The sequence below is a fragment of the Falco biarmicus genome, chromosome 11 (assembly GCF_023638135.1).
Source record: "Falco biarmicus isolate bFalBia1 chromosome 11, bFalBia1.pri, whole genome shotgun sequence".
NCBI lineage: Eukaryota > Metazoa > Chordata > Aves > Falconiformes > Falconidae > Falco > Falco biarmicus.
Genome location: NC_079298.1, coordinates 22,884,161 through 22,911,544, shown reverse-complemented (window position 1 = coordinate 22,911,544; position 27,384 = coordinate 22,884,161). Strand labels below are relative to the sequence as shown.

Sequence of the window (27,384 nt, the reverse complement as noted above, 5' to 3'; positions counted from 1 at the left end):
GAACTGTTTTATTCACATGAATCTCACTCTTCAATGGACACAGCAGCTGCTGCACAAATTCGTACAGGCAAGCTGATAAAGGATGAAAGTAATTTTAGCTGAAATAAAATGTGAGAGTACTGGAGGGAAAGACTCACAAGGATGAGGGGTTAATCATTGCAGGACTGAACTGAGATTCCAAAATGGAAAAATTGCTTTTCTCTTTGATTTTGAGAGGTCTGCAGCTTTCAAAATTCTGATCACAGGAGGATGTCCCTCAGTAGATGGTTCTCATTAGAGTTTGTTGAAAACTTCTTTGAGGAAACTGTTTTTCATTGACAAATTTCCTTTAATCAAAGTAGATCTGGGTTCAAGTCCCTGCTGTATCTAATTTAGAGTGTCCTGGGGTGAAGAAAGCTGAAGCTTTACCCTGGATCTGTTATGCATTATAGGACCTGAGTATTACCAATGATCAGGAAATAATTATTCTGTCACAGGGAAGTTTAAGGATGGAAGGGTTTTCCAGTTTAATAATCAAAATTCTAAAAATGTGTGGAATTAAGAAATTTAAAGAAAAGAAATATTATTTGGGTGAATGAAATCTATGTTTCAATCATTTTGCAACATGTTTTAGTTTTGACCTTTTCATTCCAATTAACTTGGATTGCAAAACAGACATTTTCAAGTTAAATGGAGCCATTGCATTCCATGTTGTCAAACAGCACATATTGGTAATTCTGAAACTCTTTTCCACACATTTTTCAGAACACAGTTCTTTTCGGAAAAGTGTACTTTCCTAGAACCACACTCACTTCTGACAAATATGCCTTTCCAAAAATGGAATAATGGACCAGCTCCAGTCCGGAGAGGATGGTGCTCCTGTTGCTTAGCTCTCAGAAAACAAAATCTTAAAAGCACTGCTACCTTCTGACTAAATGTGTTATGTTACTTCATGACTTTTAACATCAAACCACCAGATCTGAGTGATTTAACTGATACCTGCTTTAGAAATATCTTTGGAGGAGCTGGAGGATGCCATTCATGGAAATAAGTCGAGTATACATCTGCCTGGCACAGCTGCTGATGCTGTACCAGCAGCTGTAGAACCACTGGGAGAACTGAAGGATTTCATTTTTCACAACAGTACTTAGAGAGGTGAGACCTTTGGGTGTTAATAAATGAAATGTGAAGTGATATTCAACATATATTTAAAGATAGTTGTAGAGCCTCTATATGTGATTGGACTGTTTACACAGGGGAGTTGGTTCATCTGCGTTCAAAGATATCTTACATTTTGTAGATCTACAATGCAATGATACAATTTGCTATAGATGGCTGATTATGAGGCTGTTTCCCACACTCCTCAATGCTCAAGGAATGTAGAATCATATTTGTTTTCTTAGGAAAGATGATCATGATCAACACTTTTATCAGTGTGTGCCCACCTACTGCAAAAAGGTCCACTTTGTAGTTCCAAGAACTGACAGAATGCTTTAGTGAGATAAGGAAATATAACCATTCCTCTAGGGGTGGTTGACAGGGGGGAAAAAAAGAATTACCTCAGGGAGTCTTCTGAAAATTCTTGATTTCTTCCATTTTTCCCCTCTCAAAGACATGGGATACAAAATTGCATCATTCAGAGTCCCTTGATAAGTACGTTTCCCACTCCCAAACACTGTTTAGCTATTTAGATCAAAGATACATTAATTGGCAGAGAGGAACTTAAGGGGAGAAAAAATACTTTTGAGTAGGCTAGGAATTAATGTGTCAGATAACATTCCTGAAGGATCCCTTACAGTGCTCTTATCCCCTGCCGTGCCCATGTCTGATAGGTGGCTAATGGATTCTGGACTTTTTTTCTCTTCCTTCATTGTTGGCCACTCACATTTGCCCAAGGTTGCTGAAGTGCAACACACAAAGAAGGTCTGTCTTTCACCCCCAAAAATCAGGTCTCTGGGGTTGCTGTGCCTGTGGGAGTAATAGTCACCTTGGTGCTGGGGAGGCTTTCATTAGATCCTGTCTCAGGAGGCTGCCGTGGCTTCAACACAAGCTGTATGGCTCTTCTTGCTGCCCAGCTACTGCATCCTTGCTTCCTTACCTGTGGTCCCTGCCTTGATGCTCCATAAATGTCAGCTCAGCTCAGCTCTGCTCAACACCTTGTCAGTGTTATGTTGTCCTGTTGTAGAGAGGATCCAAGGTATACAGGAGATAGAGCTCTTACCCTGAAAACTTGTCTGGCATGGACTGGAGACCTTCTCCTTTTAACACATTTTGAGCTCCCCTACTTGCTGACATTAGCCTGTATTTCTGGTTAGAATGACATTTTACCTCAAGCTTGTCTGATGAATTCACTTGAGGTATAACAAAATAACCGAAATACTTCATTATTGACACCCACATGACATCAGACCATCCAGTTATTTTTTTTTATATGTATAGATTTCTTAAGCCCTATGTGAATGGTTGCCTATTCAGCAGAGCCTGGAGTTGTTGGCATCTTTGAATGTTTCTTCTGTGTGTTGCCCCTCAAGTATCACTAGTAAGCCCTCAGCTCATTAGGACTTCAAGTCTAGGACTTGGTAAAAAAGATTATGTGGATTTTTCCCACAATTCAGACAATTCATTGACATAGTATTTGAGTCCTTCAAACTACTTTCTGAAAGCCATATTAGACTTTGGAACAAATAGTAGTTCATTAGTTCATGTATATTAGCTCAGTTCTAATGTTTTAAAAAGGCTATCAACTATCATCCAAATCAGTTTTGCATCTTGATCCAGTATCTGAAGCCTTGTTAAGGAACATCCCATCTGCTAACCTATCTCTCTAGAGTCATTTAAGCAGCTAATGTGAATGAATCAAATCATTCCATCTGTACTGTATCAATATTTGGGAAGCTTTTTCTTAGTTACAGATTTGTTCTTTAAAACAAAGAATCTCATTTTTTTCCAGACAGTGTACCACATTGTCTGATAATCCACTTCCCCTACTGTTCTTAACCCTGCAGTCCTCTAGCAAAAGTAATAATTGCTGATAGAAAGGGTAATTTAGGCCATGCATTTAATATGCTGGTAAGTCAATGTTCAATGAGACATGGGGAGGAACAACCACTGTTACACAGGCATCCTTTCCATAGATATTGGTATCCTGAAGATCTTAAGTACAGAAACCCCTCTCAGAGGAGATTTTATTTGTCTGCTTACTCTCACATCACAGCTTTTGCCACATTACTGTGAGTACTGTGCCAGACAACCAATGCTGAACGTACTGCTTTTTACTTTGTAGATCTGGGCACATCTGAATCATTGTACAGGGACTAAAAAACATACATTTTGATTTCCATAGACAAGAGCTATGCAGCATGAAGATTGCGTGGCCCAGAAAGTTCTCCCTTTAGCTGAGTCAATTTTGCTAGTTGCTTTTGAGAATAAATTTTAAATTGTATGTATGCCTCACCCAGATAATAATCATACTCCTGCCCACTAAAATGAAATAGATTTTCTTAAGGCTATCTATCCATATGGAAACCCAGGTGGGTACAAACAAAATCCTTCCTGAACTACCTTGCATTCATTTACAATTCCAGTCTTTTTCCACCAGATTCTTAATCAGTAGGGACTAATCAAAAGAGCAGTAGCCTCAGCTAGTATGAAAAACAGCTTAGGGTCATTCATAAATGCATCTCTAACAGGAAGGTGGATTTATGTCTGTAATACTATCAGGAAGAATTTTTAATACAAAAAGAAAGCTTCTATAAAAAGATGATAAATAATGCTAAAATTGAAAATAGAATATAAAATGAAAACAGTAAAATCTTTTGCTTACCATTTGGGCATATCAGTAAAAATATTTCAATGGAAGCTAACCAAATGAATGGAAAAGCAAAATTATTGATCCATTGTAAAACCTCTCACAGGTGTCTCAGGGGAATAATAGTTGTTCATCTTTTGCTATGGTAAGATTATTAGAACTGTGAAGTCAAAGGCCAATTCCCTAATCGGATGGCATTTTGAGAGCTATTTTATTTAGAGATCCTATGCAGTTTAGAACCAAAGCTGAAATAAGTTTCCCTCTTCTGGGGTAACAAGATGGCATTCTGCTAAATGCTAGAATTTTATCATTTGAAGGGGGGGTGGGGGGCGGGAAGTAAAAAAGCAGCCAGCAAAACCTAAGAATATAAAAGCATTTGAGATCTCAGAAGGAGTTTAAATCAATGCACTGCCACAGTTACAGCACAGATGAAAGAGCCTGCTGTCTCAATTGCCAGGAAACTACTTAGAAACTCACTTTTTTTTTTTTTTTGGTAGTCCGTTACATTACCACTAAATGCAATATACGGGGACATCACTGCTTTGATGTTGTACAGCTACAACAAATGGAAACTAATATGGTAGAACAGTCAAGTTATGTGATTTGCATCTGTGTATACAAATATATACCCATCAATCTTCTTACTTCTAGACTGTGTATCACTGCCACCCATCTGCCTCCTTACTGTTAGTTCTGTTTCCATAAAAATGACAATTATTTTACACCTATATTTTGAAGGGAGAAACATTTATTTCAGAGGGGTGGAAAAATCAAAATTTTCTCCCAACTATTACTATTGTCTCCTACTACAAATTTATTGTTGGCAAAGTGTTTCAGTAGAGCTTTGAGACAATTCCAAATAGGAGCATGACTGCTGCCAGACATTGGAGCATTCTTGTTCTCACAGCTCTAGTCACACCAAGGATACTTACAGTTCTTGCAAAGCAACACATTATTAAACAGGCTAGATTCTCTGACCTGTTCCAGCTTTTTGCAGGGAGCTAGTTGTATATGAGGTTATAGACACACTACTTCTTCTTAGTTGAAAGTAGTATAGGGAAGAACTGATACAAACATGTCTAGTTCTTCATCTCCTCTGCCGCCTCTGCTGAAATCCCTGCTATTGATGGAATAGAAATGATGCAGGTGGGGACTGGAGTCCATTTTTGGCACAGTCTTATCCACCATCACCTGTCCAGCTGGAATTTCACCGTATAATAATAAGTTAGTGTAAAAACTGAAGGTCACAGGGTAAGAGAGAGTGGACAGAGTAATGACTGAGAAGGAGTGCATTGCTTCCTCTTTCTACTGTTAGAGAAAGTCATTTCTCCTTTGCAACATCCCCCAGTAGGTAAATGCAAGGATTACACTGAACAGGAATTACTTTAGTGGGTGATCTGACTGGAAATGCCTCAGCCACTTCAACCAGGTTCTGCACAGATGGCACAGGTCTTCCACACAGTCCCACAGGGTATGCCAAAGTTTGGACAGGAATCAATCCATTTTTGTAGAGAGCGAAACAAAAATAAAATGCTGTATCAGGATATTTTCCCCATTGCTCCTAGAAACATAGATGGACAAAACCTAAAAGGTCTTACACAGACCTTACACAGAGATCTCAGTGAACAGTACAGGGGGGTTGCCTCAGTAAAGACTTCAGAAATTGGCATCTCTGTTGTGTAATGATTCTGCTAAAAGCAAAGGTATTTACAGTGGTTTATAGCTGATGTGGTAGTACCTGTCACCAATAATGAACTTTTTCTTCAAAATATGTGAATTAAAAGTTTCAGATCGATGTGAATGATTAATAACAATCATGTAACCTGTAAAATTCTTTTTGTGCCATAATAATCTCCTGACATTTTTTTCCAGTTCCTCAAGTAAGATTTTTAATGGGTCTAAATCCTTTGACAAAGTTAGACTCAGTATTTATCTTTATTTAGTAATAGAGCAGACAGGTCATTTCTTATGCAAGACATCAGCAGGAACCTTTGCATGCCTATGCCATCATTGCATTTTGCAGAACAGTTTTACTTAGAGCCTTAGCCTGTGATTCATTTCACATCCCCATTCCCCAATGAGATCATTTGGTGTGTGTGATTTACCAGCAGCAAAACAGGCATTGTGTCTTTTAGTACCTCAGACATGTCTGTATAGATTAGAATTGTAACCTACAGTTGCAACTTAAACTGGACAGTTTCAGATTTCAGAATACTGAGGGCACGATATAATTGATCATACATAGCATCTTGGCTTGCTTGTCTATTTTGGGACATGAGGGGCAGTCATTGGCGTCTGGATCTGGGGGAAAGCAGAGGAGGTCAGATGTTAAAAATTGAATTGTAGCAGTTCTACTGCCAAGACAGAGCCAGGCAATGCAGTAAAACCAAGTTCATGCGATATTATCTCCCTGTATATTAGTGCAGTATTAATACTCTGCATTACCTTTCTAAGCAGGAAAAAAGTCAGCATCTTTTTCTTCTAGCTCTGATCCAAAGCTGGAGACAAACACAAGCAAGACAGCAGGACAGCATTTGTCAGCAGGGCAGCTAACAGCTTCATTGTGATCTGGACCTCACTCTGTCCTACAGGGCCCGTCTCTCATGTTCCAAAGAAGAAAAAGCTACTTTCTACCTAAATGTTTCAGGTGAAAGCCTGGGTCGGTGAACAGTCATAAAACAGATTCACTTGGATTACGTAGGCTCAAGGGATATCAAACAGGTGCCATCTCTGCTATGCAAAGTTCCAGCACTACTCCTGCCAGAACCTGGGCTGGTAAAATACATGAGCAACTCATCCACAGTGACTTTGTTTCTTATACTTGTCTGTAATGTGCACAGGATACAGACGGATGGTCTGGTACAGTATGACCATGTATATGTTCTCCGTTGTGAAGTTACATCTTTGTTCAGGCTTTTACTTCAGGTTCTAAAGGGAAGCCCATTTTGCTGTGTTTAGTTGGTAATAACGTGATGCTGAGGAGGGGAGCTGACCAGGCAGGGCTGGTTGCAGTTCAGTTTTGTGCTGCTAGTCTGGTTGGTGTGCAAGGCATGGTCAACAGCTGTTAGAGCAGCACCCTGCTCACCTTTATCTCCTGTTGAGGTGGTTTAATAAGACACTAAATGAGAGGTGGTAGCAAACAAAAGGTAGTTCCATTTTAAGTATGGCTGTTGCTGGACTGCTTTTCCTACTCTTCACACCTGTAAAATAAGATACCAGCAGAAGAGGGGACTTGGCGATTAGCTTTGCAAGGGAGGGGAAGCATGCCTGTTCCCAGTGCAAGCAGCGGGAGCGAAGCAGGGGCATTAATGATGTGTGCAGATGGGTTGGTTCAGTTCTCTGGCGATTTTTCTGGATGCGTGAGTTTGAATCTCACCTGGTCTATTACCCTTCCACTTCTTCTGTGCTGAAAAGAGGCCATGGTGTCATTTGAACTGGTGATTCAGAGGCAGCCAGGTATGATGCTAAAAACCTCTCTCTGTGGTGTAGAAATTGTCATGGCTGATGGGTTAGGGTGACCTTTTATTTTGATTTTGTTCACCACCTTTTAAAATGCAGCAAAGGCTTCTGCATTGATTCAGGCAAGATACTGTAAACATAAAACACAATCTCACCGTCTTAATTTGTGCAACACAAGAAATTTCAAAGCTCCGAATGTTTTTGAATTTGCCAAATTCATGGCAAAACTATTTCTGTTGGTTTTGTATGTTAATGTTTGCATCTTTCTTGTTCTAGGAAAGGCCCATAAACATAAGCACTTGCTTTTATCACAGTGAAATCAGTGAAAGGCATGTCTTTGGTTAATTATCTGCACCACTGGGCACCATAGTCATAAGGCTCCTACAGAAGAGGAGGATCATCTGAAACCACTTGCTAATTCTGTTTCTAAGTCTTTCCATTTCAGTTAACATTTTTCTTTAGTGCAGAGATCTACATTTTTCTTAAAAAATTAAATTTTGCCTTTGGTTCTGGAACCTACCTGGCTTTCCAAGGAAGGTGAACAGCACACTGCGTATACACTCACAAGGATCAAATGTTAGCTCTTAGTGTGATATCATCTTTGCACATTTTTATATTACTGCAGTTCATAACACTGTACCACAAGATGGAAAACAGTAGAAGCCTCTTTATTTATAAGGTTATTACAGGTATCCTCCAGTGTATCTCATGTGTATACATCCTGTCAAAATATTTCAGGATTTTGACAACAGTGCCTGAACTTGTTTCAAGTGACATGACATGGCTTTTAACTGTATTTTTTTTACAGTTTTAGTATTTTTAAGAATAGCTAATAAAAGTGTTACCCATGCACTAAAAAACAGGGAATCCGTTGGTGAATAAAAAGGTTTAAATAAGCATCAGTTGGGTTTTGCAGTTAAATAACCTGTACAGGAAATCATTATGATGTGCTCTATAATTGCTGTGAAAAAAAAATCTTGAATTCTATGGAATGCGTAACAGACCTAATTAATGCCCACACTGTTTCTCCAGAGAAACAGATTTTGTGTAATGTAAATGTGCTGCATAGAAAATGTTCTTGTGCTTATTTTATAGTTTGCCCTTATTTTTTCCTTGTACAGCTGTAGTGTACGGTGTTTTACAATGTGATGTGTACCTGTCTTCAGAATTGCTAGTTGCATTACCATTTCTGAAATGTGGAAAACAATTCTGTATTTCCTGTATTTTTTAAGTGTTGATGTCAATTATGATCCAAGGTGGGTTTTGCTGTCCAAGGAGTGTGGATGTGTTTGTGCATGTGCACACATTCACTTTCTAAAATAGGTGTCTGTTTCATTGTTGCGTTCATTATGTGTGTATGTAGGTGTAGGTATTATCAGGAGCATTCTTTTAAGCTTTTAGAATAAAAGCTGAATTAGAGGCTGAAAACAACGACACATCTGGAATTTCAAAGCATTTCCAGGGACTGACAATTAATGGTACTCAACCAACCCTGCACCTCATCACTGATGGATGATTAGAGTTTAGCTAATGCAAAGGTGTTCAGAGAAGAGTCAGGGATATTTTTATTCATTTGCAGTTTGGTGGGAGTTTTCGGTGGGTTTAAATCTGAGCTGATATCCACAAAGTGGTCCAGACGAATCTGTGTAAATGGACAGACTGTTCTCTGCTGTCAGCATTTTTGTGTCTACATGTTAAGCTCTGCAGGTCAGGGATCATTGCTTTGTATGTTTATAAAGCTATATTGCTATCTGTGTTTCTAAAGTATCCAAAATAAAGTGACCTGGCCTAGCAGTACCACTGAATGGCATGTGGTGGTTAGCAGAAGGGAACTGTTCTGTTCTGTGCCTGGCCGTGCTCACCCATACTAACAGGTCAGCTTAATGGGTGCTGTTCACTGGGACACTTCTGTTAGAGCCACATTCTTCTCAGGGGTATCCAGTGAAACGACAAGAGGCAACAGGCACAAACTGCAACACAGAAAATTCCATTTAAATATAAGAAAAACCTGCAGGGGAGATGGAACACTGGGCCAGGTTACCCACAGTGGTTGTGTAGTCTCTGTCTGTGGGGATATTCGAACCCCAGCTGGATATGATCTTGTGTAGTCTCCTCTAGTTGACCCTTCTCTGAGCTGGGAGGCTGGACAAGACAATCTCTAGAAATGCCTCGCGACCTCAGCAAGTCTGTGGTTTGCTCTGGGACCTGAACAGATATATCTGTACTTCCTGAGCACAGCGGTCTGGGGAATACCACTGTCTGTCTGTAGGCAAAAGTCTGAGCATAGCTGGTGGTTTGCCACTGTGCTTGGCATGCTCAGCACCAGTTCCCTGGAAGGCACGCTTAGGGCTGAACTTGCAGGCTTACTTCTAAACAGCCTTTGGGTCTGGTCTAAGGACTGCCATTAGGAAACCTAGGCACAACTAGTGTTACTGAGTCCTTTTTCTCCTGGACTGCAGTGGTGGTATCATGACATAGGATTAAGCAACCAATTAATATCCTGAATTCTTGTAGTTCTTTCTCAGTCAAGTTGCAGGAAGGGTCATCTGATAATCAGTAAATCCAAAGAGCTTGCTAATTCAGTACGTTCCTCTGCCTGGATGTTGCTGATAACTGACTTACATTTCATAGGTGTGTAGTGCAATCCAGAATCAAGATTTCACTGTTATTGATGACTACTGCACCGGACTGCGAGCTCTTCTTTACCTGAAAAGCATTGAGGAACTTGAAGACTGGAATGGACAGAGTCCTGCAACCATGCGCCATCAGAAAGGAAAGCCAGTAACTCGAATCGCTGAACTGATGGGAAAGGTATGTCATTTCGTTGCCATTCCTGTATAATGACACTATGTCTTGGCTTTGAATGCAATTCCATAATCATTGTATGCAGTTTCTGCCACTTTCCTTGGCTAACCACTGTTACTGTCACCATTAGTCACCAAGTCTTCTTCTCTCGGAGTATTAACAAATATCCAAAGGCAGCTTAAGAAGACAAACTTGAAATGACTTGATATGGGGTAGCATTTTTACTGTAAATATGATCTCTCCACTTGATTCATAACATCATGTCTTTTAAAAAAAGTGTGGGATGTAAAATTGCAAATGCATTGGAACAAGTTCTGGAACTGTTTGTTTTAATGAAACTCAACTCAGTTCAGATTGATACTTTTTAGTGAAACTCAACTCAATTCAAATTGATACTAATACTGTGCCAGACATTCCTGGGTGTTCTAGCCAGGGTGCAAAATTCAGGAGACATGGAAGCCCCCCAGCACTGGACGTGACGAGCTGAGACAGCTTGTCACAAACCAGCATTGACTTGGAAAACTGTATCAGGTAGGAGTGGCCCTTCGGTCATGGTAGCTGAGCATGTCATGGTCTTTCGTGTGTGCTAACTCCCAAACCTTCTGCAAGGCAGGGAAGTTCCAGGTGAGGAACAGTGACACCAAATAATTTTAATAGATTCTTCAAGATTATTTAAACTTAGAAAGTCTGTGATGGAATAGGAATGTAAACTATGGTCTCTGTGAAATTCTAACCTCTAGACTCTTTTCTCTCTGCTCTAGTAGTTCCCTGCTGCAAAAGCATATCTGGAGATTTTTGCCAGATGCAATGGGTTGCAGCCACCCCAGTACTGCTCTAGCCCTCCACCAGGGCACTGGCTGATCCATGCTGAGAAGCAGGGAGGTGTAACTGGCTTTCTGCTGATGCCCTGCTGCCTACTGCTCTAAGCAAAATACCTGCACAGCAGGGAGGCTGAGCTTTTGTTTCTGGTTACTAGAGATCACTTTGAAGACTGATTTCAGTTACACATCATCCCTATTGATTATCCTTCCAAAAATCTGATATAACACTGTTGAAAATGTTGTAAAAAGTAAAGAATTACAAAAGAATAGGATTTGGAGTGTCAAACACCTCCAAATCTCTGCTTATCGTTGCTGATGACTGGAGTTGGATTTAGCAGGAGATTAGAGACTCCTATATTGTTGTTGTTCTCTGTGGAGCTCTGAAAATTATAACATTACCTTCCAGAAGAGAAGACAATCCTGTTCCTAAAGCTCTGGATAATACACCGCTTAAAAATAAAACAAGATATAAGCAGTTTCATTTTCATCTACTTAGGTTAAGCAGTTAAACCAGGCTGAAAGGGTTGTATCTAAACGTCCTTCCTTTAACACCTGTAGAAACATGCACAGCATTTCCAACTCAGGTAACAGAGGTTTGTTGCAATTCGTCTTTAAAGCTGTATTCAGTGTTCTTTTTATTACCTTTGTATTTTACTAAACAGACAACCATTGTCAAAGATGTTTCTCCTGTCCTTTAGAATAAGAAAAAAAAAATTCCTAGTCTTTTCCACTTGTCACTACATCAATAATTAACTTAAAAAAGGTAGCATGGAAAGATGCTTTAAGGAAGCATTTAATAATTCAAAGGAATCTTAACTTGAAACAGGTCACATGAAAAAGAATGAAAAACAAAGCCCTATGTAATCTTGTCTGGCTGGCTCTGTTAGACATTTAAAAGGAACAAGGCATACAGAATATAACTGATTGTGTATTTAATTGCCCTTAGCACTGAATTATATCATTGGATCATTGCTACTAAATAATAACGTAAAGTTAACCAGGCTGCATCATTGATAATGTGTGCTATATATAGTGATGTATTTTAGGCATAAGCTCAGGATGGCTATTTGTCCAGGAATGAACATCCAAGAGAAAAGGAATAAAAATAATGCAACACGGGTAAAAGGAAATACCATGATAAATGATCCTACTAGGGGCAATCAAATACAAAGGCTTGATATCATTAATATTTATAATATCGTAATTAGCAAGGCTTTGCCTAAGCAGTGTTATTAGTGTAACTAATTATGTTATCATAAACTAAGTTTGCAGTATTATAGGAATCAGTATTCTTACTTTCATAAATTATCATCAATATTGGATTTCATGTACTTGTGCCTAGTAAATTAGTTAAGTACTGTAGTTCATGTAGATTCAAACACAAATATCTGACTTGCTTGGCAGAAAATCCTAAACACACACTTCTGATTCTCTTCCTAAAATAAATTCACTAAAAAACACGTCCTTACTCTATTTGGAAAACAGAAGATAGCCTGTTGATGTGATGTATATGTTCTCATCAACAGAAGTAATGTGTAGGAACATACAAGTTATACATGGAGTGAAATGTGACAGCCAAAATCCTGCATTTATATATATATTTTGCATTATGCATAAATATGCATATATGTATATAAATATGCATAAATAAAAAATTATAAGGACCTGTTCAAGTTTGTCTTACTGTGAGATGAAATACAGTTTCTTCAGTAAGACCCCATAAGAAGCTAAACAGCTAATACTGATGAACTTTTGCATTAAAAAAAAAAAAAGTGAAGATGCTAATTTTGATATAATTTTTATGCAGTAAATGTAAAGATGTAAAGGAATCATCCTCCATTTTCTTACAAAATTCCTATTAGTTTTCATACAGAACCATGGGGATAAGAAGTTCAGGCAATGACAATTTAATGAGAAGAAACTGAGGGAGAAGAATTATTTTCAACAGCATCAAGAACCACTTGCTTTCTGATTGTATACAAACTCATTGAGCTTCTCCAAGTTTTTAATACATTAAAGGGTTAGGACTGGTCGTATTCTCAGCTAAGTATGTTCTTAGTATCTATTTCGATTCACAGTGCAATACTGAATGTTAAGGTCCATATTTTTATATAGCAGTGAATTATTCTTTTGATAATTCATTTTCTGTCCCGGTTTCAGCATCAAACGGGTGCTGAGTGCAGCATGTTGCCACAGGAGAGTGACACAGTGGAGTTTTGTCATGAAATATTGTAGTATTTGATGACCAGAGTGAACTAAAAGATAAATACTTTTTTGTAAATGATACACCTGACATCAAACTGAAGCTGTCTTGCCATGCAGTCACCAGATAAATGACAAACTGAACAGTTATCACTGTTAGTTGTTAACATTTATCACAATAATTTCCTTCCTAAACAGAAAGAATACTAAAAATGCTGTGCTAAATAGTGTAATACAATAAGCAATTCAATAGCAAATGTATCTGCTTTGGGCTGAAAAAGATAATCATGTTGATTAATACCTGTTCATGCTTCTCCATTAATGAAACTAATACTTTCATCTGATAATTTATAGCCCTTAACATATGAAAAGCATCGTAGCACTGGAAAATATTTTGGAAAGTTGAGTACTGTTTATAAGTTTTTCATGGTTTCAGAATGTATTTTTTGGTATGTAGATCCTAAATTTATCACCTTTGAGCCAGGTAGTATTTTCTGATAGTCTTTTCAGGAGCAGAAGCTTCTTCCCTTTTGCTAACACGGCTGGAGCCAGTACTTGCCATTGTCCAAGACGCGATCCGTAGTACTGCACTGCCTGTAACAACAGTGAGTTTCCTGCTTAGAATGGCAGCCTCAGCCGTGACTTCCAGTCACTGTGTGATAGTGTTTTCCCTAGCTGCACCAATTTTATTCATTCCTTCCCGTGGTTGTAGCCTTATCCATAACTGCTCCAAAGACAGTCCTAACATAGATACAGAGTCAGACTCACAAAGGTGGACAAAGCCAGTCTTCTGGCCTGCCTTCCTCATTGCTTTTCTGATGGCTTATTTAGTTGGGTTTTTTTTCTGTGAGAGGACCTGACGTTTGAAGCCTTGACACAGATGACTGTCATTAATATCACCTCTGAATCACCTTTCCATTAAATGCATGGAATAAAACTTAGCTTGTCTCAGCTGTAATCTCAGTTTGCAAATCTTGACACTGAGATGAGAGAATGGCAAGGTAATGATGACACCACACTGCTTCTCACTGACGCCCTTGAGGAAGAACTTTTGTAAAAGCTCACTTACCTCAGCATGAATTTAGGACTGAGATCAAGTGCATGATGCAGTCAGGCAGACAGTTAAGATGTAGAGCATGCTCTTACAACCCAAAGTTATTAGGGTGACTGCATAAGAGAGAGGAAGAGCACAGGTAGTATCTTTACAATCCAAAATTAACAGAATTGTGTCTTAAAATAATGTGCCTGAGTTTCTCAGGAAGATGCATGACCAGGAGGGATAAAGATAACTGTTCTCACCAGGTATGTGGAGAAGGTACAGTATCCTCCAGAGGTACAATTTGATCTCCTGTGTGTAGTCATTGTCTCACCTTGCCTGTTCATTACAGGACTCTCTTATTAGTTGCTCACTGATCTTACTCCAGAGAGGTGAAGTGATTATGTCCCAGAAATGCACTGGTGTCAGCTGATGGTCACAGAAGTGGTATAGTGTTTTTCTGTATAAACTTCCACCTAATGTCAGCTATAAAAATCATACTTAATGCAGTGGCCTCTATACATGCCAGGTAATTAAACTTTAAAAATTGGCAGTCTATTAATTTGGTAGGTGTGAGTTTATAAGAAGAGATAAATATATATGGATTTTTCATACCTTGCTTTCAGCACCAGAAATTTTGCAAAAACTGGTTTGTTTGATCATGTCTAAAGTTTTAAAAAATTAATAAGAAGAAAAAGTCATAATTTAAGAATTTTGATTCCAGAAACATCCAAAACAAACTGATTTTCAGAGTGGATCCTCCTCAGCTGTTAAGGTTGTGCTGTATTGAAAATGTTAAAACCATATCTAGTAAAAATGCATTTATAGAAGGTGATTTTCTCCAGCAGACAGATGAGAATGATCCTGAACGTGCACAGTGTATGAACTTCAGTGAAAATTCTCATTACCTTAAATTTAGCAAGCTGCTGATTTTGTTCTCTGGATACACGAACTTCCCATTAAGACTAAAATATGCACTTCCTTCAAGGATCTATGGGTACTAGAAGCTGAGTCCTCTAAATGGTACAAACCTGTTAAATTCTAACTTGATTGCAGTCAAATCTGAATAGCTTTTCACATGTCAGAGAAAAAAAATTTTGCTATACCATCGAGATCTCATACAAAATATTAAATTAGCTCTTCTATTACATAAATACATTGTGAACTCCCAGTCATGCAAGAAACCACTGCAATGCATGCACCAAGTTTTGGCTGCCTTCATGTTCTTCAAGACCTCTGACTGCTTTCACAGAGCAGAGGTGTTCACCCTTAGTTTTTCAAAGTGCTCCTTGTTGTTTGGGAAGGCAAGTTTGTCCAGTACGGTAAAGAACTGTGCCCGTGTTTCAAGCACTGCATAAAGACAGAACAAATAGTATTTGTGGCTGTGGCCAGAAATACAGAGACCGTCTCATTATATGGTGATACAGAGAATGCAATAAAAAATTAATATTGATGAAGAAAACTTTTTTCCCATATTGCCATCACTGGTTCTGAAGAAGAGTCAGACAGGGGAAAAAAAGCATTTTAGGCTATTTGATCCTTTTTCCCATTAGCTAAGGCTTGCATCTGAATTATAGCTCTCAGCCAGGCAAAGCTTCTTAAGTGTAAGCCAATATTGATCAAGAAACCTCTTGGTTTAGGATATTATGGGAACTATGCATCAGCACACTCGGGGACTGTTGCCGCATATGCTTGTTGGGTTGGCCAAAAATAAGGCTCTGCCAAAATATATCTGAACCAGCATTTGCGGGGAGATGAGGAAGTAAGTCCTTTCCTCCTGCTTCCCCCTCTGTCTTTCACCTCCTCCCCTGACACAATGCAAGGTCTCCACAGGCATGGCTCCAGGTGGGAGCCTGATGGTCCCTCTGTGGAGCATCACCAGTAGTGTTTCGGGGAGCACCTGCAGAGCAGATCTCTGCACCCCACCGTGTAAGTCACGCTTACCAGACTTGCTGCCGTTGGCGAACCTCCCAGCATTTGCAAGCCGAAAGCAATTATGAGCCTGACCAATCTGTAGGAAAAAGGACCTCTCTAACATATTTTTTTTCCCCCTTACTGGTCTATTATGGAAGTTTATGTTGTGATTATCTACAGTGCTGTTTCTCATGGAGACTGCAGGTTGTTACATAAAATGTATCTTCCCTAACGGTGAAGCCAATTGCAGTAGAAATGGATAAAACAAAAGGAACTAAGATTATTAAAGTGGATTTAAAGTAGTTTAATCTTTGTGGGTTTTATATGTAATGTATGGTAAATTTGCTTCAAGCACTGAGTTTAGAGTTTCATATTCACAGCCAGTAAATGTGGCTATTAAGAAACAATGTATTCATGTTAACTCCTTGGCTGTGGTGGTTTTAGTGCGTTCACTGCTGGCAATGGACATCAAGCCAGGAAAATCCAACTCCTGATGCAAAAGGATTTTAAAAAAAAATCTAGGCACTGCCAAAAATACATAATTCTTTTTTTGTACTCTGCAGTTTGTTTTACTTAGGGAAACGGCCTGGTCATACCCTGCAGCATGCATTCATTACAGTGATCTTTGACTGGCAGATGCAGAGTAATAAGATGCATATTTTAGTGCTTATTATAATACCCTGTCCAAAAACAACTTGACAAATTTGTGATTTCGACAGTATCTCATTTTGCTGGCTGCAGTGCTCTGTGATTGCCTGGTCCACGTGGCTTCCAGATTATGCATACCACCAATACTGCTCATTAAAATGGCCACAGTTCACCAGTTTCGGTAGCTTGGAACGAACTTGGAATGAATTATTATACAACAAAGAGGCTGCTGTCATGCAGAACAAAAGACAAGCAAAAGAGAGCTTTGGCTTAATGAGGCTAAGTGAGTGTCTCCCCTGCATCACCAGCTACTTGACGGCCTTTGAGCATGGAATTTTTTCTCCACAGGCCAAAACCTTTGGTCTATTATTTTGTGTTTATGCACCTTGAGGCTAATATACATTTTAATATGCTGCACATGGAGAAAAAAATCAGCCATTAGATTAGAACATGTGCACTCCCTGTTAAGTTAATGACAGCCGAACATAGAGATAAATTTAGGTTTTCATATTTAATTATAGCACAGCGCAGTACGTTTAGCAAGGATAAATTGCGCTATTATTATGCTTCATTTTTTTTGACATCTTTTCATATTAACCATGCGCACTTACCCCCACTTCCTCCCCAGTGTCACACATAATGTCTCTGTGCATCATCCTTCTCTAACACCATTAATTTTTTATTCTGTACAGTTGTATATGTATTGTTGTATTTGTTACTTAGGGTTAGCTTGCTAGTTGGATAAAACCATTCAAAACAGCCCTTGTGTTAGGTGATCCACATAAGCGATAAGGACAGAAACGACATAAAAAGAACTGGCCTGCATGGCCAGACGTGGCTTCTCACATCTGCTCCCAGAGCAAGGGTTCCCAGCCCTTCTCCCCCAAATGCTTTCAGCACAGTGCGCACTGTCTGCAACTGCAGAGTGGTAACCCCTTTCTCAAGCAGCTGAATTGGAAATGCTCGAGAAATAATGCATGGACAGTTATATGTGTTCTACAGAATTTTGTATTTGTATAATATTAATGTGAGAAATGGCGGTGATAATATAAAATGTCTCTGTTCTGAAGAATTTAGCATTGTGTTATTGTATAGGAACTAAAACAGAGCTAATGTTGCGAAGTGTGGTGAGTGCTGTTTGTTGGGGCTTTGTATGTGCGTTGCCTCTGTTTGTCGGAGCTGTTGCTGCAAGGATAGCATCAGGAATTAGGCCAGACCTTAGCCTTATAGAAGACAATATGAAATGAAACATAGAGGCAAGCTGGAACACAATTCAGCCTTTGCGTGTCCTTAACAAGTTTTAATGGGAATATCTGACAATTTCTGTGCTGCCGTGGATTTGATGGTGATTTGGGCTATTTGTTACTACCTGAGAGAGCTTTTAGATTTGCTTTCAGCTCTGGGCTGAGCTATTCAGGTAGCTGTGGTTTGTGAAAAATATGTTTGCATGCTTCACAAAATTAAGGGAATACTGCTATTTTCCAAAGTGGATTAGAGCAGGTAATAACTCATAGGAAGAAGATTTTCCTCCTCCCGCTGTGTGTATAAGCAAGTAGAAGATATTATGCTACAGGCTTATTCCTAGATTATTCCTTATTGGATAGTTGTTTCGTGACAAAAGACACTGTGGCTTGATGACCAGAGGGTCATGACAGGAATAATAATCACCGTATGAAAGGGTGTCTGGATCTTGGTGATAAAGCATTCCTCATTGCAATCAGTCAGCACTTGCTGGTGCAAGAATTTTCCTCAATGGCAGAGATCAGCTTTTTCATATTCATTGAGAGCAAATCAGTCTCTCTCCCTCTCCCTCTCCCCCGTCTTTCTCCAACCTTCAGTTCTGTACCGGCTTTTACTGGCAAAGAGATTTTTCTTTGTCAGATGAAACTCACAGTGTTTGGGGATGTTCAGGACACTGCAGTATTTACGGGATTGGTATTAGTTCCAGAACCTTATTCTTTGTGTCCTCACTGAGTAAAGCCCTGGTCAGTAGTGATTGATAGCTAATTGTCTACAGTTCAAGGACCAGCAAATGTGTTGGCAATTAATTTATGTGTGCAAAACTCTTCTCCCTGATTTTGTAAGTGCAGATTTTGATGCAAATTGCATCTGTGAAAGCAAGGTTGTGCCTTTCAAAATGTAAGCTATAATTACTAGTCTGAGAACCTGATGATATGAAATTCCTCCTCTAGAATCTACCCCTAGTGAGAGAAGTCATTTATTAACAATATTGTGTATTTCTAAGCAGTACTTCTAGCCATCTTTTTATTCATTTAGCACTGGTAAAATGCTTGATATTATACAAGATGCAGTCTTACAAAGTTGCAGGCTATATCCTACAGACATCCAGATGGCTTGGAAACATCTATGCAGTCAGAAATGGCTCCTCTGTATCTACAGGTAGCTATTATTAGTAAAACCTACTTTTATTTATGTGTTCCCATTTGGCTTATGGTACTAGTCACAGACATACTTACTGATGTGCATGTAAAGACTTGGGGTTTTAGCTTCTGAAAGAATCATTGTCCCTTTAAACTTCTTATCTAAGCAAGCTGTTTACTTAGCAAGGTGCTCTGTGGGCCATAGTGCCCCATGCAAGTTCAGTGGGAAGCAAAGTCCATGGTATTGGTCATAGACAGCAGGCTAAGTATTCATTTTCAGCCTGTTTTCCAAGAATTGTGTTATTCTTGTGCTCATTTTGAGAGGAATTTTGGCTACAACATCTCTTAATTCTCTTAGGAACAGATTTGGCCTTAAGCACAGCCCTAAGTCTAGTGGCATGCACAGATGTATGAGAAATCTAGGAGGAGTGATTTACGGGGGGAGGCTAAAAAAGCTAAAACTCACAGGTGTCCACATGTCCTGCCGAAATGATGCGTGAAAATGCAAGAGGTGGAGAACTCGGTGGTCTACAAATATTTGAAGTTTGCAATCAGTGGAGAGAGGGGGATTTTATGATGTAAAGTGAGAACTCAACCAAGACTGATGAGTTGAATTGGAGAAAAAAGGAAGTGTTCAGCAAAAAGCAGGAGAAAAATTATCCTGATTGGAAGGAAAGCCTTTTTGTAGAAATGATGGAGGTTTCATGCTGGGTTGCTGAGACTGAAGGTAGGGAGGACTTTTAAAACTTGAATGCAAGAAGTCTAACAGAAATACTGCTGGGAGAAATTTTAAGCTGGCAGTAGTATGCACTGGACTTGTAGACTTTTCCTGTCTGACTTGCACAAGCTAGCTTATGGCCTTTTCCAGCATTTCAGCTGTGCACTAGGGGCTATCCTTAGAAGCCACTGCATCCTAACAAAGTGTTCAGATAGCCACTGGATATAAGCCACTCAGCATAAGCCGCTGGAGCTAACAGTATCTAATTATAAGCAACTGAAATGACTTTTTGCTTAAGATTAAGATCATACTTAAGGAACGTGATAATGTCCTTTCCCATCTATTTTATTTTTATTGCTATAAAAAACCCTTTAAAGTTTTTCTGTAATCTTGTGTGGTTTTGATCCAACCACACGGACGTGTCAGCAGTCAGAGCAGTACTTCCCGAGTTTTTATGGACAAAGGGATTAAAAATGTCTTTCTGTTTCATTGCCCATTAGTCATATATTGGCACAGGGCACCTGCCCCCAGTAACTGAATGGAGCTGTGGGGCACACCATTTCTGCATGTAGGAGCTGAGAAAAGAGATTTCTGCACTTTGCTGACCTATTCATGCTGTACAGAATTCATTAAGGCCCAGGAACTGTGTTTGGGTCGTACAATTACAGCCAGCCTGTAATCTGTTGCTCCACCGCACACTGGGGCTCTGTAATAGTTTGAAGGGGCCTGGCAAGGATTTTATTGATTTCTTGGGATCTCATTTAGGCTGATTGCACTTGGGTACTCTGATGGTTGATGCTTAAGGACACCTACCCTAGCTGTTATTAAGAACGTGGGTCTAATCCTCACATAGGTAAGACCTTGTTTGCCCTTCGTTCAACTCAGCAGACAAGTTTTAATGAAATAGCTCCCTTTTATTTTTTATGCCACAGCTCTGTTTTTGATTGCCACATTTGGAACTATCCAGTGTAAATCACTGTATAACCCATATATTGGTCAGGATGTGTCATATCATATATCTGTTCTTTCATTAATCATTTTGTCTCTTTCCTGTTTGGCTGCTTGGCGTAATTAATGCATTTTTTTCTATTACTTTGTTGTATTTCTTCCAAGTTGCTGATTTATTTATACATAAAGGCTATAAAACACCTTGTTGTTTTATACACTGTATCTGGATTCATGGGAAAGCCAGAAGCCTATCACTGAAATAGTGTACTTTTTTTTGGTTGTTCAAGACAAGACCTTGCAGCTGAGTTTAAAGTAGTTGAATTCTAGAACCTATTGACTATAATTTTATTTATTTATGCTACTCATCATTACAGCATGGAATATTATATGCTAGATGCTAATTGTTACTATTTTCTGAATAGTTGTGCTCTCATTTAAAATAACAAATACATGCCAAAAGGCTTCTTTCCCAATTCCAGACCCAAAGTCTAATCCAGACTCTCCAGCAGTTTTTCCACTGCCTTTACTGAGCCTCCTTTCAAATGCTGAGCTCCTCTGACATTCTGAAATGTCCATTTCAAAAATTTCTGTTTGTAAATTGAAAACCAGAAGGCTCATTGTAAACCCACAAAGCTCTATAAGCACAAATATATCTACAGTTTCTCTTTTACTAAAAATGTATCACTAAATTGTAAACAACTTACATGCCATTTACATTAGCGTAAATGATACTCTGAAACCTCTAAATTTACCCATTAAAGCAGGAGCAACAAGAAATCCTTTGGTGACTGTAGCAAGAGTGTGCCTTTCATAATCAACGTTTATAAAAGAGCACCCAGAAGGAGTGAGCATGTCTCTCAGAGCTGCTGTTCTGGGTGGTACAAAGCAGAGCTAATAAATGCCTCACACTCCAGAACTCCCCTCTCTCTCTTCACAACAAAGTCATAATCATTCATTTGATAGACTGCATCCATTTTGTTAGTAATTTTGCCATTACTTGGGTTTTGACCTTCAGTGCCTGGTACGTGAGTGGGCTTCAGTGCCTGTTGCTGGATTTTGGACTTAATTACCAGGATAAAGCAGATGGAGGAGAAACTTAGTGTTTACATTTTTCCATAGGACTATATGTTTCTCTGTTGTTTACCACTGAGGTGTTTTTGTCTACATAGTGTGAACTGTTTGCAAAGGTATTTATAACAACACTTGATGAGCGTGCAATCTGAGAGCTTGAAAGTCTGCCTCTCTGCCTCCATTTTTATTTTTTTTTTTAAAAAAAAGCATTTCCTTACCATCTAGTCTGTGTCTTTTAGTTGCCTAGCTCCTAAGTGGCAGTTTGAGAGGGGATGCCTGTGTGAAATCATGCCCACTATTTTGACTGTATGAGTACTGGTTCGTAATTCAGCACACACTGAGAATATAATTTTTAGTGCAGAATCGAGTATTTATTTTGCAGCAAAGTCTTAACACAGTCTAATGTAATCATGCAACTTAACTGTCCAAATACCATCCCCATCTGGTCCACATTGAGAGGTCTCAATTTACCATATCTGGCAGGCTGAATTGTCCTTAGGAGTCTTCAGCACAAGGAGTAAAGTCCCTGACCAGAAGCATTGAAGTAAGATAGCAGGACATTGGAATAGTTGAACGTTACACACTCAGACTGGGATTTATTTGCCTGCAGATCTGATTTAAGACTTTACAGCTGAGGCATTTGTGCAGGTCTTGGAGCATAGTACTAGAGACCCGTGCTGGGGCAGATGAACCCTTTCCTGCCCAGGTTAGTGTGGTTTGGACACTGAAAGCTTGACAAGCAGGAACACAGAGTCAAAAAAGGACGCAGAAGGCTGTATCCATAAGCATATGCTTTCGCAACCGGGGAGACCATTCCTTCTCTAGAAGGAGCAAAGAGTCTAAGTGAAATACTGACCAGGCTTACTGTTCCTAGGGGTGAGGAGGTCAGACTGAAGGGGTTGATGCATTCATCCAAAATGTCATCCAGCGATTTTGAGCGTTTTGAAAGAAAAAAAAGTATGTGCAGCTATGTGTATGTGTGTGCATGGGCAAGAAGTGTTTTGTTATGTTTATGTTTCTCAGCTGTTACGGAGATATGTCCCGAGTCAGAGGTGCAGGGAAGACTAGAGGACCCAAAGCTTGGATACCTTAGCTGATGTGACCACCTCATGTGGCCAGTCTCCCCAGAAATAGTGTCAGCCACAGAGGTTGTTCCTGAAAGTTCATTTTAAAAATCTAGAACTGAGAACTGTGACCAGCCACATTTAAGCCCATCTAGCTCAAAGACAAGTAAACCTCTGTTGTTAGTTCTTATCCCAGCTGACTGATGTTCATTTAGAGAGCGGAATTGGATCAGGGTATCACAAATGGTTCTTGAATAGTGCCTAGGTACATTGAATATTGCTTCCACATCTCTAGTGAAATAAATGTTAGTTCAGTTCAAATGCAGTTTAAATTCATTCAAGGCTGGCTTTGTTCATTTAGCCAGGATATACTTAGTTGCTGCAGTGAAAGGGACTGTTTGCAACATAACTTGCTTTCAGTTTCGAGCACTGAGAGATTGTGCAGTTTTATCAGCCCAACACAAAATAATTCTATAATACAATTGCAATGCAAACGTGGAGACTCGGGAATTATGTAGGTAGTGGTGGATACATCAAAATCTCAGCTCATAACAGTAGTCAACTCTGCCTGCCTCAGTCCCATAAGGGTACTTTAATTTTCATCCTGTCTTGCAGCTCATAAACATGCTTCTCTTCACAACACACACCATATGCTGGTGGAAAAGGGCTGTAAAGTTTTATAGATATATTTGAGGGTATTATAAAAGTATAATAAAGTAAAAATAATGCAAAGAAATAGAAATTATTGAACAACTGAATTAAAATATTGGGCTGGGATGGGTTTATTGCATTTGGGTTTTACTTGGCTTAAAGTCATGAAGGGATAGAATTCTGTTTTAGAATTAAGAAAATTAAGAATCTTTATTTTAACAGTACTTGTAAACATTTGCTTAAACAAATACTTTCAGTACATTGCTAAAGTTTTAACTCAATCAGTGTAAAACTGATTTCTGATGTTTATGTTTTGATACTTGGTTTTAGGGAAATACTTTGTGTTCGGAGATGAAAGTTTTTACTCGTACAAGTTGAAATGTTAAGTAATTTAGTAGAGTTGCAATGAAAATAATAGTACAATAGTGGTCGTGACAAATTAGAGCTGCTTTGTTTAATCTGAAATCCATTTCAGCCCAAGATGTGGCCCCTTCCTCTGGGGAACTAGCAGAGAAAACAACATGATTGCTCTTAATAATGCTGCCCTCTTTTTCCTATTTGGAAGTGAATAATATACCGAACGGTCATCTCGAAGGTGGAGATGGACAGTAGGAAAGTCCGCTGACTGGAGTGGCACAGCTTACCTACATTCTCCCAGACACAAGTTTCTGCAACTTAAGAGTTTTCATTCCAACTGGGGGGTGGTCCCCTCCAAAATCAGCTTAAGTACTAGACTTTTGGACTTTACCAATGGAAAGAGTGTCTCAGAAGTAGTTACAAAGAAGTTCAAAATATTTCTGAGCTTTCTCTCCTACAGTGGCTGTTCCTGGCTTGCCCTCCATGGCCCTCCTGCCACCCTCTGCCCATCTTGAGGCTCCAGTCCTGACCACTGCCTGTAATGAACTGTAAAAGAGGCAGGCTGGTGATAAAAATTTGATGTTGTGGTGGTTGTCTGGGTTTAAGTTCTGGAGGAATTTTTGAAGGATAATGTGTAGCTTAGTGGTCTGCACTGGAGCCAAGCTGCTAGTTGTGAAGTGAGCTCAGCCAAAAAGTTCAACTCTGTTTGCACCCCTGATGACTTTTATATACATAAGAACAGTAAGACTTTAAAAAAGGCTACTGTAAATTTTACTGTGATCTGTTACAGCTGATGGTATCTTAAATTATTCTTCACACCTTATCAAAGCAATCAGAAACTTCAGCTAACGGTTGAAACCTGCTTTGCTTTGTCTTGCTACAGGGGTATGTTCTTTTCCTCAACTTAAAAAAAATAAGATGCCTTTTAAGACGTACAGAGAATACAGCATGAAACTCAAAGTGTCTATCTGGTTTTCATGGGGGATGCTTGAAAGGAATTAGACTGTTTTCCAGGGAAAACTTATGGCACACTGCTTGCATATAAATTAACAACAATGAAAGTGGTAAATTAAAATTGCGACGTCGATTTAATTTTTAGCTCTGCTATACATTTATATAGAAGGATTTATTATTACTGTGATTTACCTTCTACTAAGAGGTAAAAGAAAGGAAAGTATGAAGTAGCAGCAGTTGTAATTATCTTCTGGAAAACTGCAGCTTGCAAAAAATGCTGCAGCGTGTCAGCTGAGAAACAGAAGTTGCTGCGTGCACTCCAGGCCATCCTTCCTCCATTTTCTAGGCTGGATTTCCAGTGTTTTCCAACACAGCAGTTCAGCTGTAAGGTTCAGCACAGACTGAAGGAAAGATCCAGCTTCCACCTCAGATGAAGCACTGGCCTCCTGTATGGCCTCCACTTTTTATTTTTTGGTTTTTTTCCCTGGCTCCCTGCATGTGCTGGCAATGAGGCGTGCGGTGATACGGAAGTCCTAGGTGGGCCAGCCTGGCACAGAATAGCAAACCAGCTCTTGGCTCTTTTCTTCAGCTCCATCAGTACCAAAGATCCTTTGTATCATACATGCTAGCTTAAACCACAGGGAAAGACTATGCTCCATGACTCCGTTCACTCCTTGTACTTGCTGGATTTTCAGCAATGCTCTTTTTATAATACCACTGTGTAAGGTGACTGAGTTGGCTGAGGGTCATGTCCACAACTGTGGAGCAAGCTTCCTCTAAGACTCTGTGCTTTTCCTTTTCATTCTGAGAGTAGAAGGCACTTTTGCAACTTTGCCTTCTCTGTGCAGAAGTGTATCTATGTTGCTGCTTGCTTTTGTTTTTACAGGAAGGAAATTACTAAAATCTTACCAAAACAAAGCAGCCTGTCCCATGCGCAAAGAATGAGAATGAGATAGCAGGTGAGCCATGCAAGATAGGTGGCGTTCATTAGTTAGCAGACACTGCTGGGATATTTTAATGATAAAAGTGGCATAAACCCTTTGCAAGGGAAGACAATAGTATGAAAAAAGTCTCCATTTTATCTTGTTTCTTTTGTCTTCTGCAACAGAAACAGAGACACTGAGAGGCAGGCTTAAGAACCCTAATTAAATAATGGAAGGAAATGAAAATCAGTACCCAGTTCTGTTGCCCAGAATGAATCTGTGCATATTCAATTTGTGTTATTTTCAGAAAAGCAGTAAGACATTATAACCAGAACTCTCAAGGTATTTCTCATTCTTGAAGAACGGAACTAGGCGTCTTGGCGAGTCTTCAGATACAATCCATACCCCCAGTAGTTTCATTAGGACCTGCCAAGTATTTGGCATAGCTCAGATGAGTTTCATTGTTATAAAAAGAAGTCAGTGGACCCACAAATCTACTCATTTCTGTTGGGGAAATGTTTACAGACTTTGAAGAAAAGTTTTCCTAAGGAAAAAACAATTGATAGAAAATTATATTAAATAAGCTGAGTTCCCATGGAAGTAATCATCTACATTAACTTTTTTAAGTTACTACACTTAGAAAGGAGAGTTTAATCAACATATTATACATTTATGATCAGTCTGTACCAGTGTCAGTATTCATGTTGATAAGAAAACTTTATAGCATCCTGAGGTTGTTTCACTTCCTAATTAAGACTACAACAGCATTTTGCAGAGTGTGAAAAGAATCCTGTGTGATGTAAAGTAGCTGTAGAAGGGAGAAATCATTTATTTTAAGGACACATCTGGTGCAGGAGCTTGCTTTAAGACTAGGTTGAAGATACAGCTCATACTTCAGCTCCTGCTGAAATATTGTTTATTTTCTTGGGGGTTTAAAGCTGTATTTTTACTTCTCCTATATTTTTTGGGGTGGTGAGGGGAGAAAAAACACAAGAGCGATGTCCTTAAACATTAAAAAATGCAGTGATATCTGTGACAGATAACGTTATACTAGAACACACCTTTTGTGGTTATGCATTAAGCTTTGTAACTGTAGTTCCAGAAAGTCCCTGATGACAGAGAATAGCATTTATTGAAACTAGCTGGATGTTGCACTGTTCTACTTCATTCTGCCTGGGCACTGACATCAGAAGTGACTAGATTCCTATAGGCACCTAACTTCAGAAAGGAGAGGTATGCCTGTACTTTCATATTAAATGTGCCCGGGAATATTCCTAGTTGCTTAGGCCAGCTGGCAGAGAGCAGCCCGTGCTGATCATCAGAAGCTGTTAGTCTCCAAAGCAGGTTGGCTGCAGGCAGGCTGCCTGCTGGGAATGGCTCCTGGAGCATGCTGACTTCCAAAGCCTCTCCAGGAGTTGCCTGGGACACTGATAGTCAGTACAGGCCAAAAGCGGGCCAGAAAATGTTGTAACGCTTCATTAGGGTAGACAACAACATCTTTGTGCCCAAGGAACATTCCCAGACACTGGGTTACTACTGTGGATATAGACTGAGTGTCTTGCAAAAGACAAAATAAATTTAAAAAAAAAAAAAAAAAAGGGACGGACACACATACACACAAAAAAAAAGATAGAGCAATGATTAT

At 39.3% G+C, this 27,384-nt stretch overlaps 1 protein-coding gene across 1 annotated transcript in view; it reads left to right on the top strand.

Moving 5' to 3' along the window:
- The window catches only part of DPYD (dihydropyrimidine dehydrogenase), a 367,004-nt gene that overhangs the window by 304,247 nt on the left and 35,373 nt on the right, over positions 1-27,384 (top strand). Inside the window, exon 20 of the mRNA XM_056356052.1 lies at positions 9,878-10,057. Coding sequence (XP_056212027.1) covers positions 9,878-10,057 — 180 coding nt within the window. The remainder of the gene's footprint in view (positions 1-9,877; positions 10,058-27,384) is intronic.